This window comes from Dromaius novaehollandiae, chromosome 6 (genome assembly GCF_036370855.1).
Source record: "Dromaius novaehollandiae isolate bDroNov1 chromosome 6, bDroNov1.hap1, whole genome shotgun sequence".
Taxonomy (NCBI): Eukaryota; Metazoa; Chordata; class Aves; order Casuariiformes; family Dromaiidae; genus Dromaius; species Dromaius novaehollandiae.
This window is the reverse complement of record NC_088103.1, coordinates 49,257,485-49,274,861: the sequence shown is the minus strand read 5'-3', so window position 1 is coordinate 49,274,861 and position 17,377 is coordinate 49,257,485. Positions and strand designations below refer to the sequence as shown.

Sequence of the window (17,377 nt, the reverse complement as noted above, 5' to 3'; positions counted from 1 at the left end):
CGGGCAGCAAAGTCAGATTCGGCCTTGCAGGAACCAAGCCAAGGAAAGCTCCACAGGAGAAATGCTGCCAAAACTGCTAGAAAAGGGGATATTAGAGCAGCAGGGGCAAAGGTTAACCAAACTGCTGCTACTTGAGCTTTTACATTTCTAAAGAAAATAGCATTTTACAACAATGTGTGTGATAAATGCTTATATTTCAAATATAGAGAAGTAATAATGTAATAATTATAGGGATAACATCCACTGCCAAATCCATGCCTTAGAAGGGATGGAAAAACACACAGAAGTTGAAGGACTTTGCAATGAAATAGAATTAATGAGGAAACAGGGAGATGCATAACATCATGCAAGTATTTCCAAACCACACTGAAGATAAGAATAAAACTTTACCCTAAATGGACACAACACAGTGGTGAAATCCCCATTCAAACAGTTATCCACTGCATAAAATATATGCATTCAGAGGCTGAAGAGAGCAGCTGAAGTACTGCCAGCTCAAGTCACATTTGTGAAAAGTCATTTATATGAATCTTAGATTCAACACAGCAGCCTTAAGAACTATGTATGAGACCCATCAGCGTTAAGTGCCAATAAGCAGATTAAGTCAAAAGATTAAGCAGCTTAATATGAAGGTGCATCTCACTCACCCTCTTTTCTAGGTTTTCTGGCTCTGATTCCAAGGCACTACTGCTACAGATAAATAAAATAACTTAAAAAATACATAAAATATTCCTCTAGCACAAAGTATTTTCCTCTGATGATGGTATTATAAAACATAATTAAATAACCTCTCACCATCCTTTGTTTTCTCCCTTTTTCACACCCGTGATGCAGCTCTTGAAAGTTCTTAGGATTGGGAGGAAAGACACAGAATGATGTTTCTGGCTTTTAACAATTTTGACCCAAGAACTGGATACCAGAACGCATGCTGCTCTCACTACAGCTGAACATGGAGACAAAAAATTACCACCTTATTTGTATTCCTTCTCCACTAGTTACTCTTCCAAGGCCCACTTTACCCTTCGAGCTGCAGCACTGCTAGGCGAGTCTTCTTCCCGTTTGTCCAATACAACCTCTAAACCTAGAGCACCATCATGCTCTTTTTCTTTACTGACTGATTATGTTGACAGAATTTTTTCTTCCAGGAAGCCCTGCTTCAGTAAACACAGGATGAGAAGAAAAAGACATGCAAGGTAATATTAATGATAGGAAAGGAGGAATTAAAAAGTCTTTGCTGAATACTGCAAGAAAATATAGTACCTAGAGTATTATGCTAATAGTTGAGACAAGAAACCACCTTATTTCTTGAGCTACACACTTGCTAAAATACAGCTCTTTAGAGGCACAAATGGCACATGCTCCATTTCTAAGACTGCTTTGAACCAGTCTCTCAGAAACTGGACCATGGGACCCATCCCTTCTCCACACTGGCACGATCTCTGCGTAGCCTTTAATGGTCTCGAGGTGTGAAATCTGCAGGTACCCCACAGGTAAAACCAGCGGTTCAGAAATCTCCTCCAACAGTTGTACTTGGGCTTTCAAAGTAGAGATACCACTTGACTTCTACTTTCTAGATAATTAACTGCTTTCTGTTTTGTTATTTCATGCAGTATAAATGTAATTTTATCAGTTTCCAAATGCAGAGCCACAATATTGAATATTTATCCTTTTTCATGATCACTGAATTTTAGCTTTCGGCTGTCTAGTAAACCGACATCCAGTCAGCTACGGTTTTGCCTCACTTTCTACTGTTGAAGTTTTTCTTTCCGACCGATTAAACTAATAATTTTCCACTGTTTTGGAAAACTGGCTCCTTCAAAGAGCTAAGTGGACCCGGCTCGGCCTGGGCCTGCCCTCCGAACACCACACCATCAGGTCTCGCTCACGGGTCCCTCGGCCAAACGCAAAGGAGGAGCTCAATGAGCTCTTTTTATCATGACTGTTTTATTTTTATCTAATGTAATGACACTGAAAATAAGCATATCCCATGCTGGGTAAAACAACTTCGGTACTCTAAAGGGTCATGACTGTTTTTAAAAGTTATAAATGACATTTTGTCATAGGCTGCATTAGTCTCCTAGAATGCATTTCCCAAATTCGAATCGCTGCCGACTATCCCTTTTCTGAGAGTCACAGAAGCGTCTCGGTCGGAAGGACCTCCGGAGACCGCCTGCTCCAGCCCCGTGCTGAGGACGGGGCCGCGGGTCATCCAGGGCCCCGACAGCTCTTCTCACCTCCCAGGCTGGCGGATGCAGATCCACCACGGACCTGCAACGGGACCTCTGCGGGGTCCCCGTCAGCCAGCGGTTTCACGCAGATGCATTTCCAAGTTGCAACTAAAACATCCATTTCTTCCTACCTACCGAGCTTCCAAAACACCTTCAACACACAGTCTTAAGACCCCTGTCACGAGATTTGTCCCACTAAGCTTCAGTAATGCCAGGAATATAAATTTTCCCCTCTTTGATGAGGGAAAGAAAACTCTGACAACCCTCCTCTGCTTCCATGTTACTAAAGCTCCTAGAAAAAGTCTATTAAAAAAATGTTGTCCAGGTTCTCATTCACCTAAATTACATGTTACCATATTGGGATTTCTGTGGGGTTTTTTTTGTCTGTTTTTGTTTTTTTAAGCCTTGCATGCCTGTTGTGCTTTCTGGCCTACGTCCCCGCTGCTGTTGGTTCGGCGGCAGCTCGCGCGGCCAAACCACGGGAGGCCATCGGGGAGCCTGGTGCAGTCGCTCCGCACAGCTAAAACCGTCACCGCCCAGCTGGCGGTACAGAGCAGGCCAGGCCTAACCGTGCAAGACGGGACGACGCACGCTTCCAGCTCCGTCTCAGAGGTGACGCCGCGTACACGCTTCATTTTTACATTTACCAAAATATCGCTCACACGTTTGTGCACTGACTCTTCTCTCAATCCCCCAAACAAGCAGTTCTGCGAATCAGTTTTAAAAATTCCTAACAAAAATCCTGCACGCTTGCCAGTCTCTGTCCACGGTTAATTGCGCTCCACAACCGGCACCACCTCAGAGCATCAGACAGTAAAACGTTTTCTTGAACCGAAGGTAATTCTGATCCAAGAAGGTTAATTGCTAGAGCAGATAACTTTTAGACAATCATTTGAAACAACAGAAAAGACTTTTTGTGAATTCTGACACATTACTCATTTTTAAATGGATGCACTTGTGAGATCAGCATGTGTGTGTCACGCAAAGTAAATACCCTCAGTGAAGACGCGCTCCTCGCCCTGATGGGGAGAGCTCACATCCTCAGGCCAGGCAGGAAAACACCAAACAGTTCAATGGAGGAAAACAACTGTATGTCAAGTTAATCCCACGGAGTAAAGCAATTTACCGTAAAATGTTCCTGTGATTTATAGTTCTCATCCAGGTAAACTCGAGCTCTGTTGTAGTCTTTCATTGCATCACTTGATAGCAGTTCTCTAGAAGACAAAAGAGATTGAAAATATAAAGGCATATGCAAACACACTGTATGGCTTTAGCATCATTCTCTGCATTGAAGTGGCCTTCAGTGTAATGCAAAGGAAGTACAGGCCTTCGTTTCGTTTTCCAAAGATTTCCTGCCATTCTTCCCCAAAAGGTTTGCCGAGACCTCAGAAGCAGCGCAGCACGTGGTCACGGCTGGTTTTGTGTTACAGCCATCTGCCTACAAGCTTTGGAGTTGCAAACATCAACTACACTTCACACGTGAATCACGATCTTTCTAAGCGCCATTCGGATGAAGCTGTGAAGGACTCATGACTCCGAGGATCTCAAAACCTGTTAAAATTGGGTGATTCACTGCAAAAGGCCCTATGGTCTCAACTTCAGAACTTCACTTTATGGAATATGTTAAAGCAACAGGTTTACTCGCTTCATGGAAAAGTGGAAACAGCTTTTTGACTTCAGCACCGCAGTCAAACTCTTGCGAGTTTGACGCGAGACCCTGGCACCGCCGTCTGAAAGACGGGCACCTTTCTGCAGGCCCCGGAGCCGAAGGGGTGGTATTTTCCCCTCGTTAGCCATGGTTACACGTGCTCTTACCGAGGACAGCCCCAGCGCCGCTGGCGAGCAGGGACGGGCCCTGGAGACGGGGCAGAACGTCTCTGCCCTTCCCTCCGCCTTGCAAAAGCGGATGCGACGGCAGCCCTTGGGAGCGACGCCGCGTCCCCACGCTGCACGGCGCAGCGACAGCGGCCTTTCCAAGCCACGTATTTCATTTCGCAGGCACAGAACTGACCAGATGGCCTTTGCGCAAAGCGCACAGCGAGCACACGGGAAGCGCGGTACGTGCTCCATCTATTCGTTCCTAAAGCTGACGGTCCGACGCGGCGCGGCCGAGCCCCGGCGCGCAGCACGGCAGAGGGCAGTGTCGGCCCGCCGTCGGAGCGGGCCCCGCAACGGCAGCGTTGTGCAGGATTAACGACAAAACCTCATCAAAGCGTTCTGGATGTGCACCCCAGGAGTCTCAGGTTTTACTAGGGAACGAAGTAAAGAACACTGTTGCTGCAGATTACCTTTCCCTGGATAAAATGAACAGATGCTAATTATTGAGATCAGATGTTCCCCTGGGAGATGCTCCCATATTTCACGTGAACAGATCCTCCACTGCACTGGGTACCAAAAAGAGTAAAATGGGACAAATGGAGCTATTTAAGTTACTTAGGGAACCAGGGGACTTAATCAATGTGGCAACAGGGCAGAGAGGTGAGAACCGTCCCGGTGGCCACGTCCAGCCAGCGGTCACCGCTGGGAATCGTCTCCTTAAACACGACTATACTCCAGGGCTGACAGCACGAAATGCCGCTGCCTGGCCCCCCAGCTGACAACTATACCCGTCATCTGCATTCCCATAGTAAAGTACCTCCGAAGGAGCCCTCAGCTATGATTCTTTATACCAATATCTGAGTAAGGATTTTAAATTTGGTGACTTAATTTTATGATCTTTATCTTAAAACTGCAGCTTATCCAAAAAGTCTTTTCAAAGAAAGTTTTTTCATTCTCATGGAAATTCCTAATGGAGACGCAGCATCAGCAATTGCTGGAAACCAACCAATTGACACCTTTTGCCTTGAGATTTTTCCTCAGTCTGCACAACGTAACAGAATTAACTTTTATTTCTTAGTTTTATCTCTTACTTCTTGAAACTCTGTGAATTAGATGTGCTGAGGATTGTGACAGGGTAAAACGACACTGTCTAACTGCTCAAGCTGAAACTCTTACCTTTCCACCCTGAATTACAGACAACGTGCAATTTTTGTAAACAATCAGTTGTGCTTCCAATTTGTCTTGCTTTACACTTCTACCTTGTCAACCTCTGTTCAACTCGGACCAGCTTCCCGGTGTTACCAGCTATTAAAAAAATGACCATTATTAAAAGGTACTCGGATGTACCTACCACAGCTACTGCTAGAAGCACGGCAGCACGTCACCTAAGATAAGAGCTTGAATGCACTACCCAAAGATAAAGCTGTTTAATAGCTACACATAATAAACTTCGTGTCAGAGATGATATCAGAGGGAAATATATATTCCATACCTTGCAGTGTTAAGGCTTTTTAATGGCCAGAGGAGACTTATAGTTACTTATCCCAATTTCTTAAATAATACAAAACATAAACATTGGCCTAGTAACATCCTCCTGCAAGGTCATACGACGTGGGGAAGCTGAAGAAAATTTCAAATCTTTCTTACTTCACACGTATAACATCTTCCCCCTAGGATTACATAACAGCAGCATAGAGCAACTTCCCGGTTACTTACTTAACGAACTTGTCCACGTGAGACATGGAAGCTTCATAGTTTTTTCCTCCAAATTCCTGACAGTGTAAAGCCATGAAGTGGGGCTTGTGTGCATGTACAACCTGAAACACACAGACACACGAGAATTAACGACGCTGCGTGTCCACAGCCATTAACGCGCACCATAAATGAAGCGAAGCCAGATGTGCTCTCTAAAAACAGGACTAGCAGCTATTATCTGAAAAGCAACTGGTAGAACGGTAATAACAAATACGGGGACCATCATTTGTTAGGGGATGTGAAAGACTCATAATGCACAATAATTTTCTCAAATAGCCTTAGCTAGACTTTCCTTTCTAAAATTTGATTGTGTTTGTAGCTCAGTCTGAAGAGGATGCAGACCATAAGCAGAACCAAAATGTCTGTTTACCGAGAGTTGGAAAGATTCAAAAACCTGAATCTGTAATTTCTTTTGACTTTTACAAAATGTCTTCATTTATCTCAGGACAGAATACCAATTAGCAATTACATTTGATATTTTTATTTGTGGAATTTTTGTTTAAATATATATATACACGCACGCTATAGCATATACACATGCATCTAATACAGAAAATACATACAGGAGACAAATTTAAACTATCACACTGCACAAAAGTAGCATTTAGAATATTTATCTTAGCTATCAGACAGCCAGAACCACAACACAACGAACACACTGAAGCAGCAGCGAGTCCAGCGGCACTCGAGGCCCCGGGGCACGTAGAGGCCTCGCGGCCCGCACAACCCCCAGCCAAGCGCGGCCCGTTCCAATGAGCCGCTTTGACCAAAATAACCCGTTATCTGCTCCCCGTGGCGGGGGGACCTGGGGCTTCCACCAGCTCCTGCCCTCTCCTGGGCCGGCACCCGGCAGGGACCACGTCAACCTCCTGGACATGGAAGAGGCCCCATCCTTGCACCGGTGGAGCGGCACAGGAATGCAAAATCCCGTAAAGGCTGCCAACTTCAGCACAGCACCATGAAGAATAATGCAAAAACATCAGGAATAGCTTTCCTTTCCTACTCATTCTTGTCTGATGGTCCCCTGCAAGGAATAGACGCAATAAGCCTGTGCACTGATGCTTTTAATTACGTAAATTAACAATGACTAACGTTACTGTAAGAAGGTCTTTTAAAATGTTTCTTTAACCACATCATTTGATCTGATGGCAGGAAACAAAATTCTTTATTCCTGCCCGTGCAAAATAATCTCACTAGGAATCAAGCCCAAACGCAATGAATTAAATAGCAGCAAAACGTGGAACACAGCTGATGTTCAAACTCTACCCTACTCCTACCTCCGCCTTCCCACTACTCCGATACAAGGGATTAGCAGGAGTAGGGTGTCATTAAAAGGGATGGTTAATCACCTCCAAGACCTAGGGGCACCGCTGTGACAGCCGGCAGGTGACACCACCCACCTCTGCTCAGGGAGGTCGTTAGACGTGCAGCGTCCAACGACACCGGTGGGTTCGTCTATAGGAGACCTTATCAGCGACAGACAGCGCGTTGCATCTGAGCAATGCCATCGATACAGCGATTCCGACCCGACTCTGAATCACCCGTAACGGGTCGCTCATGACCCCCAAAGCCCGGGGGAGCAAAACCACCCTGGAAATCCAGCACGCTACGGCGTTTCTAATCTAAGCTAAAATCCAACTTGCAAAAAGATGACGACAGCCGCTGGCGCCCGAGCGATTTTGGAGAAGTCACCTCCTCCTCCATATCCCAGTCTCCCCAGAGCAAACACCGACCTCGGCACGATCTGCCTGGGGACGCTCCCGAGGTGCACTGCTGACAAGGGCTGTGCAGGACGTATAGGTGACTATCACATAGCGGGAGAAGCAGATGCTTCCTCCCACGTACACATATGCGGATCTCTGTGCACTTCACTTAGACACGAGCTGTCATTAATCTAAAGCAATCCTGCTTTAGAAGCCTTCTATCCACAAGGATTAAGGGCCAACCAAAGCAGGACCCAACAGAAAGTTCAAAACTGAAAAATAAGTGGACTACACAAGAGACAGCTAAAAAAAAACCCAGAATCCAAGAAATTGTACCTAACTTGGCACATGCACATACTTCCCTTTGATATCAACACCCTACAGCGAGGGAAGAGGAGCCCTCCACCTTGTTCAGCCCAAACGATTCTCGTTACGTGGTAGTATCTATACGAAGGATGCCACAAGATCCTGTAACTTAAGAAAAAGAATCTATTCTGTCTGAACATTACCGTAACTGTGAATGGTTTAATGCATACCAGCTTGTTCTGCCAACTGACAAACAAAACAAAACTTTGCTGAGAAGCTGCTTCTTTACGCATCTTGCCCTACTCCAAACACAGCAGTGCAACAGGATGTGTCTTTTGAAGTGGTTTTGAACATACCCCTTCCTTGCTACAACCACCAGCGTTTTGCAGAAAGCAGCTTTGATTTCCAGAAATCTGAATATCCACTTCAAATTTCAGTAAGAACTGCTAAATAGAAACTACAGAACTGAGCTAGTCTACGGAAACCAAAATCCAAGCTGAAGCCTCTGTATTTCCAAGTTCGGCAGGGTTCAGCCCTCCTGAACTGCAGGTGATGGAGATGGGTACCACCAAGCTTCCCCGGCTCCACGCGCGGTGGTCGTGGAGCTGCAGCAGCGCAGCGTGCAGGCACGGGCCTCCTGCAAACTAGGAGCACGCGTGTCCGTGTCGGAGCTCCTTTCTTCCTGAAGAAAAGGCCCTTTTTTGAATTCACCAGCTTCATCCACGGGGCAGAAAGCCAGCCATGCTTTGCAGCAAGACGAGTCCAAAATCATGCAAGTCGGGAGCGCGGGGTTCTGCCCAAGCACACGCTGCCTGCTGAGACTGACACTTCTGCTATGTTATTTTCTTGCAATGTGATAAGTCAAATTTACACTCCTTATTAAAAAAAGTACAGCATGCTGCGGAAGACCAGGTGTTTACACGCTCAGTAGAAAGCGTGACATCCAACAGCCCGCGAGAGGTGCTGCCGCATGTGACCACCCGCCGGCAGCCCAACGGCGCAGAAGCCACCAACAGCCGAGCAATATCAATATAATCCACCTTACGAAGTCTGACGGGCTGGTTTTCCTTAGTATTTTGAAGGTAAATATTAACCAGATACAGCCTGCAAAGCGAAACCTCATGACAGGCTTCATATGGGATCTCCAAGCAACACGCAGTCCTGGCTGCACGTGCTTGATTGCTCCAGATCGGCTCTGGCTTGCAAATACTGATCTTATCTATCTGGATAGCTCTGTGAAATTACCATAATTAGAAAACAATTGTAACTATTTAATTTTGTAAAGCAAACATATTCGAGTCTTAATGTTTCAAAGGAACACATCTAGCAACTGCCTATCGCAAAGAAAGTGAAAATTTACTGGTATGTCATTTTATTCGTTTTAACTGCTGCAGTCGTTTGCTTCATTAAAACCTCTTCTTACATAGCTGATAAAATTAATAAACTGGTAAGATAAAAGCCAAACTGCTTCAGACGGGTTCTAGGAAAAAGCAACCTCGCATATATTAAACATGAGTAATAGGGAGCCTTGATGGTGGAATCCTCCACGAAGACAAACACTGGAGGAATTGCTGTAATGTAGCAAAATAGAAAATACTGAAGTCTGGCAATTATCAGCCTATAAACTGAGATACAGGACACATTTTTCAGTTCGTATTCAGATCCTTGCGAGCTTAAAATCACAGCACATTTAAAAAAAAAAATATATATATATATATGCTATTTTGATAAGGAAACGGCACTGGCTGAGTAGCCCTAAAATGTCTTAGTGGAATTCCTTGCAGGTTAAACCACAAAAACACAGCCGAATATTAGTTACATCCTCTTGTATAATAAATATCCTTCAACTAAGGGCAAATTGGCTCTGCTTCATTACCTTTTATTACTTTTCTGCTGTAATGGAAGAACAAACAGTACATAAGAATGAATAATGAATACTTTAGAGTTGAAAATTCATAGCTGCCAGAGGTTAAAGACTATGCACATGATCATATAACCACAGTATTTGCATCTACAGTAGCACAAAGTTTTAAAAAGATGGGCATTAGTTTGAATTTCCAGATATGCAAAAATAGTGTAGAAGAAGTCGCTTCATTTTTGGAGTACGTGTAATTGAGCAAGATGCTTCATCACTGTTAAGTATAAATATAAATCTGGTGAAAGATATTGTGAGCTACTTTTTCTATTTCTAATGCAATAAAAAAAATCCAGCTTCTAGCTCTTGTTAAGTGATAGTAGAGACTCTGAAGATGACCATAAATAATTACGGGGGCATACTGGAATTCCCTGCTCGTGGGACAGGCTCTTCTTCGATCAACGTGAAACATCTAACGCTACATCACAAAGGAACATTATTAAAACTGAAAAACGTTCCACAGTAGATAGACTTCTACCTTGACCCGCCTGGACCACGACCTACCCCTGAGTAATGCGGCTCCTTACCACTCTATGCCCTCATAGCACATCTGAATACTCACAGGTGAGCATCAGTACTGGGGTATTATCATACCGCAGTGGTGGCCATACGGGGAGAGTCATTATCAAGCAATTACAACTTCAATTTTAATTTAATACTGTGCAGTAAATTAAGAATGGGGGGAAAAATTGACACTAATTAGCATAGATGTGCAACAGTACAGGTAACTTCATTTACTGGCATTTTGAATTCTTTGCTTTTAATGATACTTCAGTGTCATTTTTAAGTAATTCCTTAAGGTTTTTTTGATTTTTTTTTTAGCCTTACAAAAGCAGTACAGGCACAGAATGTCATCAGGTGGGTAAGAAATTTTATATCCTCCCCTGAAGCCTCCGTCACTTGAGTAAATGCAGTGACAAGTTGCCTAGACCGTTGCTTTCTCCGTGGTCGGCGCCTGGGGGGAACGGGACGCTCTCGAGACGTTTGCAAATCCGCACCGGCAACGGTGAGCTGCAATACTCCTCTTGCCCCGGCTCCCACCGCACCTCGGTCCTTTCCTCCAGGCTGCCCCAGCTCCCGGGTGCCGCCGCCTTGGCCGGTCCCCCGGTCCCTGGAGGACACCGCAGGCCAGGTCTCCTCTCCCCCTCCTGGAAATAAGCTAGGAGTCCACGGGAACACAAGAAAACCAAAACAGGGGCTTTTGGTCCGGCCTGACCCTCCCGGCCAGGCAACGAGAGCTCACGCGACCCGTCTCGCCGGGAACGGCAGCTCCCTCCCGTCTCCTCCAACGCTCGGCACGAGGCACGTGCAGAAGCTTTCACCTTAAGCAGGGAGCGTTTTTACAACGTTTGTGTGACAGAAACCAACGAGAACGGTTGAGTAACTGAAAAAAATTCTTCCAAATACAAAGTGCATTTTTGCATCAACGCATACTACAGAAAAAGGAACCAATACCTAAGTGTCAGACAGAGGAATTAACATACTTGGAGCCCACACTCCAAAACATGGAATCCCTGGATAATCTTTCCTAATCTTTCCTGTTCTCCTGGCCCCCGTTCCCAGGCAACACGCCGTTTCCAGATCAGACAGTATCTACCGCATCTGAAGCCGTGACTCAAGCCTGCGTGGCTCAGTCCAACTTGTTCTGTACAGGCAAATTTTAAGAGGAAGGAGGGAGCTGAGTTTTGAAAAACACTGCTTTTTGTGCGCTCCCCCGGCCTCGCTGAGCTCATTCACGTGCATGAATTTCCAGAAAAGCCAGGCTCTCGGTCGGGGATGGATAAGGGCGTCTCGTGCACACGACCGCGCTGCGGGCAGCGTGCCAAGTCCCAGCTCGCCGCGGCGGAGCAGCCGGGCCCGTCTCGGAGCACGGTCTGCACAGGATGCCGCGAGTTTCCATGATGTCAGAGCCGGGCTGGCTGCCGGCCCGCGTGGCACCGGGGACAGCCGTTCCTCCCCGGCCAGCCGGCGGGGCCGCGCTTCTGCTCCGGCGGAAACCGCCGAACCACGCGCGGCTTCGGCGAAGCTTGAACTTGGAGAAATGCACCAAAATCCAGGGACGCAGAAGCGGTACAGCTGAGAATCACCTTCACCTGCTTTCAGGCTATGGTTTCGATAAAACAAAACAATCAGAGAAGTTGTTCCTGCCTGAAAAAGGCACTAGATCGAGACTCACAGGGGTTGTTGGGTTCTGCTGCAAAACGTTTCGGGGATCATCCCTTGCAGCTGAACAAACAGGATTAAATCCGCTATAATAGTTAAAGAACAAACTTTCTGGAGGCTGCTTTTTCTTCTTCTTCTCAGCAAGGTTAGCACACGCGCTGCGCTAACCAGCACAGTACGGAAACTTCCGTACAGTATCACCAAGATGGTTTTAAGGTGAGCTTTTTACTTCTCTGTGACCACAAATAAAGGACACTCAAACATATTAAGTGACATGGCCACTCACAGGCTGCATTAGGAAAAAATCCGTCTCTGCACTTCCATTTCAACGGACTGCCACATATGTCACAAGAAAGACTGTACTAGAATTAGTAAAGATTTTCAGGGCTCGAGCCCTTAGCGTCCTCCCACCCCAAACACTAAGCTCAAGGATGCACACGGATGGGGAAGGAGGGAAAAACCATCAAAAGGCCCTTCTCCGGCCCGCGCTTGCAAACGCAGCTTCTCAGCTTTCTTCTGAAGCGTCTTGCATCCTGCTGTTTGCTTGGGTTTCTTCCTGTGAGCTGCCATTCCGGCTGAACTGCCATTAAGCTGGATATCGGACACTTCACACAAACAGGGCAATAATCCAGCTTGCGTATTCCGTGAATACAGGATCATTTGCACAACACGTACTTCAAACCATCCAATTTCTCGTCAAGCAGTGAACTCCCTCCTCCGACACACCCTGCTTCAGACCAGCGCTGTCACCATCTCTCTGTCCGCTTTCCTCCGAAAACCCTTTTCCCTCCCCGCTCCAAGCTCCCCGCTCTTCTCGCACCCGTTCTCCTCCCCAAACTGCACGTTCCTGTATTTCTTGCACTCTGCGTTGCTTCTCACAAACAAGCAGAGCGGGAATCGTAAGATTTAGCTGGATATGGGCAGTTGGATGTAGCTGGATGAGTCTGCAGCATCCTCGGACACGAGGATCTGACTGGGGAGGAGGAATTAGGGCAGACGGTGCAAATCGTCGTGTTCCGGGCAAGAGCTCTCGGGGAATCCATCAGGAGCAGGAACGCGCGTTTTGTCACGGAGGGAAATTTTTGCTGAGAAGACGAGAGTCCAAGCCAAAACACTTACGATCCAGGCAACCCCCCACTGCTCGCAGGTAAGCAATGAGGCATCACAGCTAGCAGGACCTCACCGCATTACGCCTCCTTATAAGAGGGTTTTTCTCCCTTAACTGCAATTTCTGACTGTAGAGTGCGATGCACAATGTACTAGTTTTACCTTTTTCTGAGGTACCTTGATTTCCTCCCCTAAATACGATGCCTAGTAGGCTGGGTATCGTTTCCTGGGTAGGGTAGGGCGAAAATAATGTCAATTTTACAAGCAATAATGGTGTTATATATCAATTTCTATGTAATGGGTAAGTTGCTGCAATGTCCATTTCTAAGATGGATGAGATTTATCACAAACATAGGCATATACTCTATATGCATGGCTAAAAAAAATTAAATCACTTTTCCACACCATTCACAAGCCTTATCTGTACCAGCTATACTTCTCAGAATAAGTTAATAGCTATAAGGTCATTAAGGTAAAATGTCACCAATATGTGCATTGATAGACTACGATCACGGACTTCTAATATAATTAGAAATCTAATTTTCAACAAAATTAGGCTATCTCAGAGAAGATTGTGCTTCCTTTTTTAACACCAATTCCACCCTCCACAAATTGAAAGTTGTTCTGTATCACCCTTTCTCATGGCAAGATTCAAAGCAAAGTAGTTGACCTGTTTCTGTGTTTCAAAGTCACAGATGATACCCAAGACTTCACTGTGAAATAACAGTCCGTGCCTTCTCAAGCACAAGCATGTCTCCGTTCATGCAAAAATGTTCAAGACTAATTAGCTGCTATCAGCAACTGAAACGGACTTAGAATAAAGTTTAGGAAACTAAACTAAAGTTTAGCAACGGTGGCAGCCCCAGCTAGACGGGGTCTGCGGCAGCAGCACCACGCACAGAAGACGGTAAATCTCCGTAACGTCTGTGGCTCTAATGGCTATTTAATCATTTCCAGAATATTGATGGCTTCCTTAAGCAAAGGAGAAAGAGGCTGCAATAATGAGCAAAAACACAGAAATAATTCAATCTGTTTTGGAAGTTCAACAAGCTTAGGGGGAAAACAAACAAACAGAAAACAAACCCACAAATCAGAGCGTGCTCTAAACAGCAGGCAAACCATAACCGCAGCACCGTCCCGTCCAACTTCGGCTTAACGAGAAAATTTAAAAGCGACTTCTGGGACGGCAGACAGCTAATTTAGTGCTCTTTCACTCCTCCTAATCAAAAAAGAAAGCACAGTTTGTACCTTAAGTTTGTACTTTAGAGGTAAAACAGAGCCACAGAAGTCACTACGTGGCTTTTGTCGACCTCATTAAAGTATTTTCCTGTTCTTCACCAAAAAGGGGTGGGGGGTGTTTAACATACAGAGGGTCCCTGAACTTCCAAGGCTACAGCAGTCTTAAATTAAACCATCAAGGAATTGCCAGGTTCTAGGTTACTGCTTTTACATGTTCCCCTGCAACACAGGGAAAGAAATTGCTCATCGTTGAATCACTTGAATTAGTAGCAGCTGGAGGCAGCTGGTCCACCCAGGACACGGGGCACCGGTGGCATTTGGTCATCACATCATTTTGGTTCAGATTTCAGACGACATGACAGTCCTCCAGCTCCCGGAGAGGGACCACACGGAGCCTGGCTCTCTCCACCCAGGACGTATCTTTATCCGTCCTTCGTACCTGTAATCGCCTCACACCATCGCTTGAATCGCTGCTTTCAGGAGGGACAAAACCCACCGTCAAGCACGGGAGCCTCGCTGGGCTGCGGGACGCCCCTCGGCTCTGCTCAGAGCCTCCCACGCAGGCAGGCAGACCCTCTTCTGAAGGTTCAAGCTCAAATATATTGCAAATTATGTACTTAGTGAAGGCACAGGTTTAGAGATAGGTGACGGAAAGCACAAGCGATGCAACTACAGACATCGCCCAGCAAGAGGAAGACTTGGGAATAGACATGCGATAGAAACCGTCTCCAGCTAACAGCCAACTTTCTTCAGGGAGTTTACTTTCAAAGCACTACAGATCAAGAGATCAAGGAGAAATAGTCCTGGCTTTCTTATTCACATTTACATTAAAAAAAAAATAGCTATTTAGTGAAGTCAAGAGGCAAAAGGATGCAAAATTTAATAATAATCAGAGAAGAAAAAAACCTCTGCTGGTCCCATTCTCATATTATCACATTTCAAGAGAGCAAGTTTCTGAAGGTCAGCTTCTTGAGGTGAATTAAATACAATCCCCAAATTTTAAAGGCCATGAACATTTCTGGCCTCGCAGAAGAAAACCTGAAAACGTGTTCTGGAATCCTAAGAATTCACAAATCGCACATGCAAATCCTCTCTGCTCCTTCTGAGGAGCATCAGTACTTGAAAGTAGATGCTCTGAAAAAACTGCACAATCAAAAACCACCTTCTTAAGGCAATTCATACAACATCAGGGGTAGACGGCTTGGGGAGGTTAAAATTCACATTTGAGTTGCCAACACGTAAGCACATGTATTCTTCCTGTACCACGTTTGGGAAGGGTACGGAGCAGGAGGAGAAAGGGAAGAACATGGGAAGACAGCTGGTTTTTTTTTTTAATAGTTAAAATACTCTAACTTTGAGGTTAGTATTGCATCCAAGGAAGAGGAGGAGTGTAGGGAAGAATTCTGACTCATTTAGAGAATGTATTTGATGATCCTGTGTTTTAACTAAATAAAGTACTTTGATCAGTTTGTGAAGCATAAACAGACGCCGATAAATGCATTTCTCAGAAGCCTGTTTCTCGTTCTTCAAAGATTTCATTACTAGAGCACTATCAGAAAAGCTGGCTTTCTTTTTCTACTAACTTTTTTTTTTTTTTTTTTTTTTTTTGCAAAAGCTTATTGAGTTGGGTTTGAAACCTTCTTATTTATCTACCTGTAATGAGAATACTACACCTATGGCTTATTTCCCAAGGGAAGGTGTTATGGAGTCACAAAGTGAATGTCACGTATTCAGCAAAGGAATCAAGTGGAGAAAGCAGAGCAGCGAGCAGGAAAAGCTTCACTATAAATGCAGAGACGGGAGAAAACAGCAAGCCAGCTTTGACATTGAGGCCGTTCTGGTCCCCAAGGGAGCCGGCTCCAACACACGTGCGCTGCCAGCTCCGCTTCTGAACGACGCACGTGGGAAAGGCTCTGCCGCTGCCTTTGGCACGACAAAACCTCATACTTAAAATATCCAGAATTGAGTTGAACTATTCCTTCATTTTGTTCTGTTTTTCCTCGGGGGAAAACAAAAATCTTTGTGATAGGAAATAGGTGGAAAATTATCCAGCGTTTGATAGCTGTATCAGTTTTAAAAGACAAAAATCACAGGCAATCCAAAATGAAGACTTTAGTTTTACAAGACTTCAGATGGATGAATCCAAGGAAAATGGATCAGACGAAATAACATTCTCTGCTGCATCGAGACTACTGTCAACACAAGCAATACTGCAGTACGCTGTAGGAGGGCTGCTATATTTGTCACTAAAAACCCAAGTGAAAGTTTATTTACAACGTTTTTTCTTTTAGCATTTCTCAGAGAAAAAGTGCAATTTAAAAATGTTACTAGATCTTTCACATTTTTCATGTTAGTAATTTAAGGTATCTGCAGAATAAGGGCAGAAGTTTAAAAATTTCAACATGCGATAGATGAATGTTCTTTTAGTTCTCCAGATGCTATCAGTTTGGGAAACGCATATTGCAAATAACCGCTGATAACACATATAAATTGAATGTTTGTATTAATCTATCACACCTATTAAAATCCCCTATTTTAATTTGTTGGAACTTAAAAACAAGCCACAAAATGCTACTATAGTTAGATGTTATTTGGCATCGATTCAAAGATAAAGACAAACTGACCAACTTCTACCAGTATTTAAGAAAACCAGCACTAGTATTTCCATTTGGGGGTTTAATTTCTAGAAAAACATTAAACTCGGACTGATAGCTGCCCTTCCTTTTTTCGTACAGATTATTTTCACTGTTTACAGAAGGACTTCACTGTCGGGAGTTACGCAAACTGTATTGACACAACTCTATATGCAAATTGAATTCCTCAGAAGAATGGAAAAAATTGCGGTCTGTGGTTTATCTGGGTTTCGTGTTTATAAAGAAGTGTTAGAAGTCTTATTACAAGTCATTTTCCAGCACTTCTCATGAATTCAAACTTACAGCGTTGCAACCCAACATGTCGGACCCAAACACGAAAGTTAAGCTGGACATTTGCTGGGCTGCTACATAGCCCGGTACCGGGGCCAAGCTCTCCCAAGCACCGCACCGGCCTGCTAGCTGCTCCTCTAAAGAGCATGTTATGAAGTTTTATCCCACTTCCTGCTGCATTTGCAAACGCAGCGTGCGCCGTGACCTCGCTATGTGCAC

The 17,377-nt window shown here is 44.9% G+C and overlaps 1 protein-coding gene across 1 annotated transcript in view; it reads right to left on the bottom strand.

The window, feature by feature from the left end:
- INPP5A (inositol polyphosphate-5-phosphatase A) overlaps nt 1-17,377 on the bottom strand; it is a 235,323-nt gene that overhangs the window by 155,972 nt on the left and 61,974 nt on the right. The window contains 2 exon segments of the mRNA XM_064514432.1: nt 3,355-3,442; nt 5,763-5,863. Coding sequence (XP_064370502.1) covers nt 3,355-3,442; nt 5,763-5,863 — 189 coding nt within the window.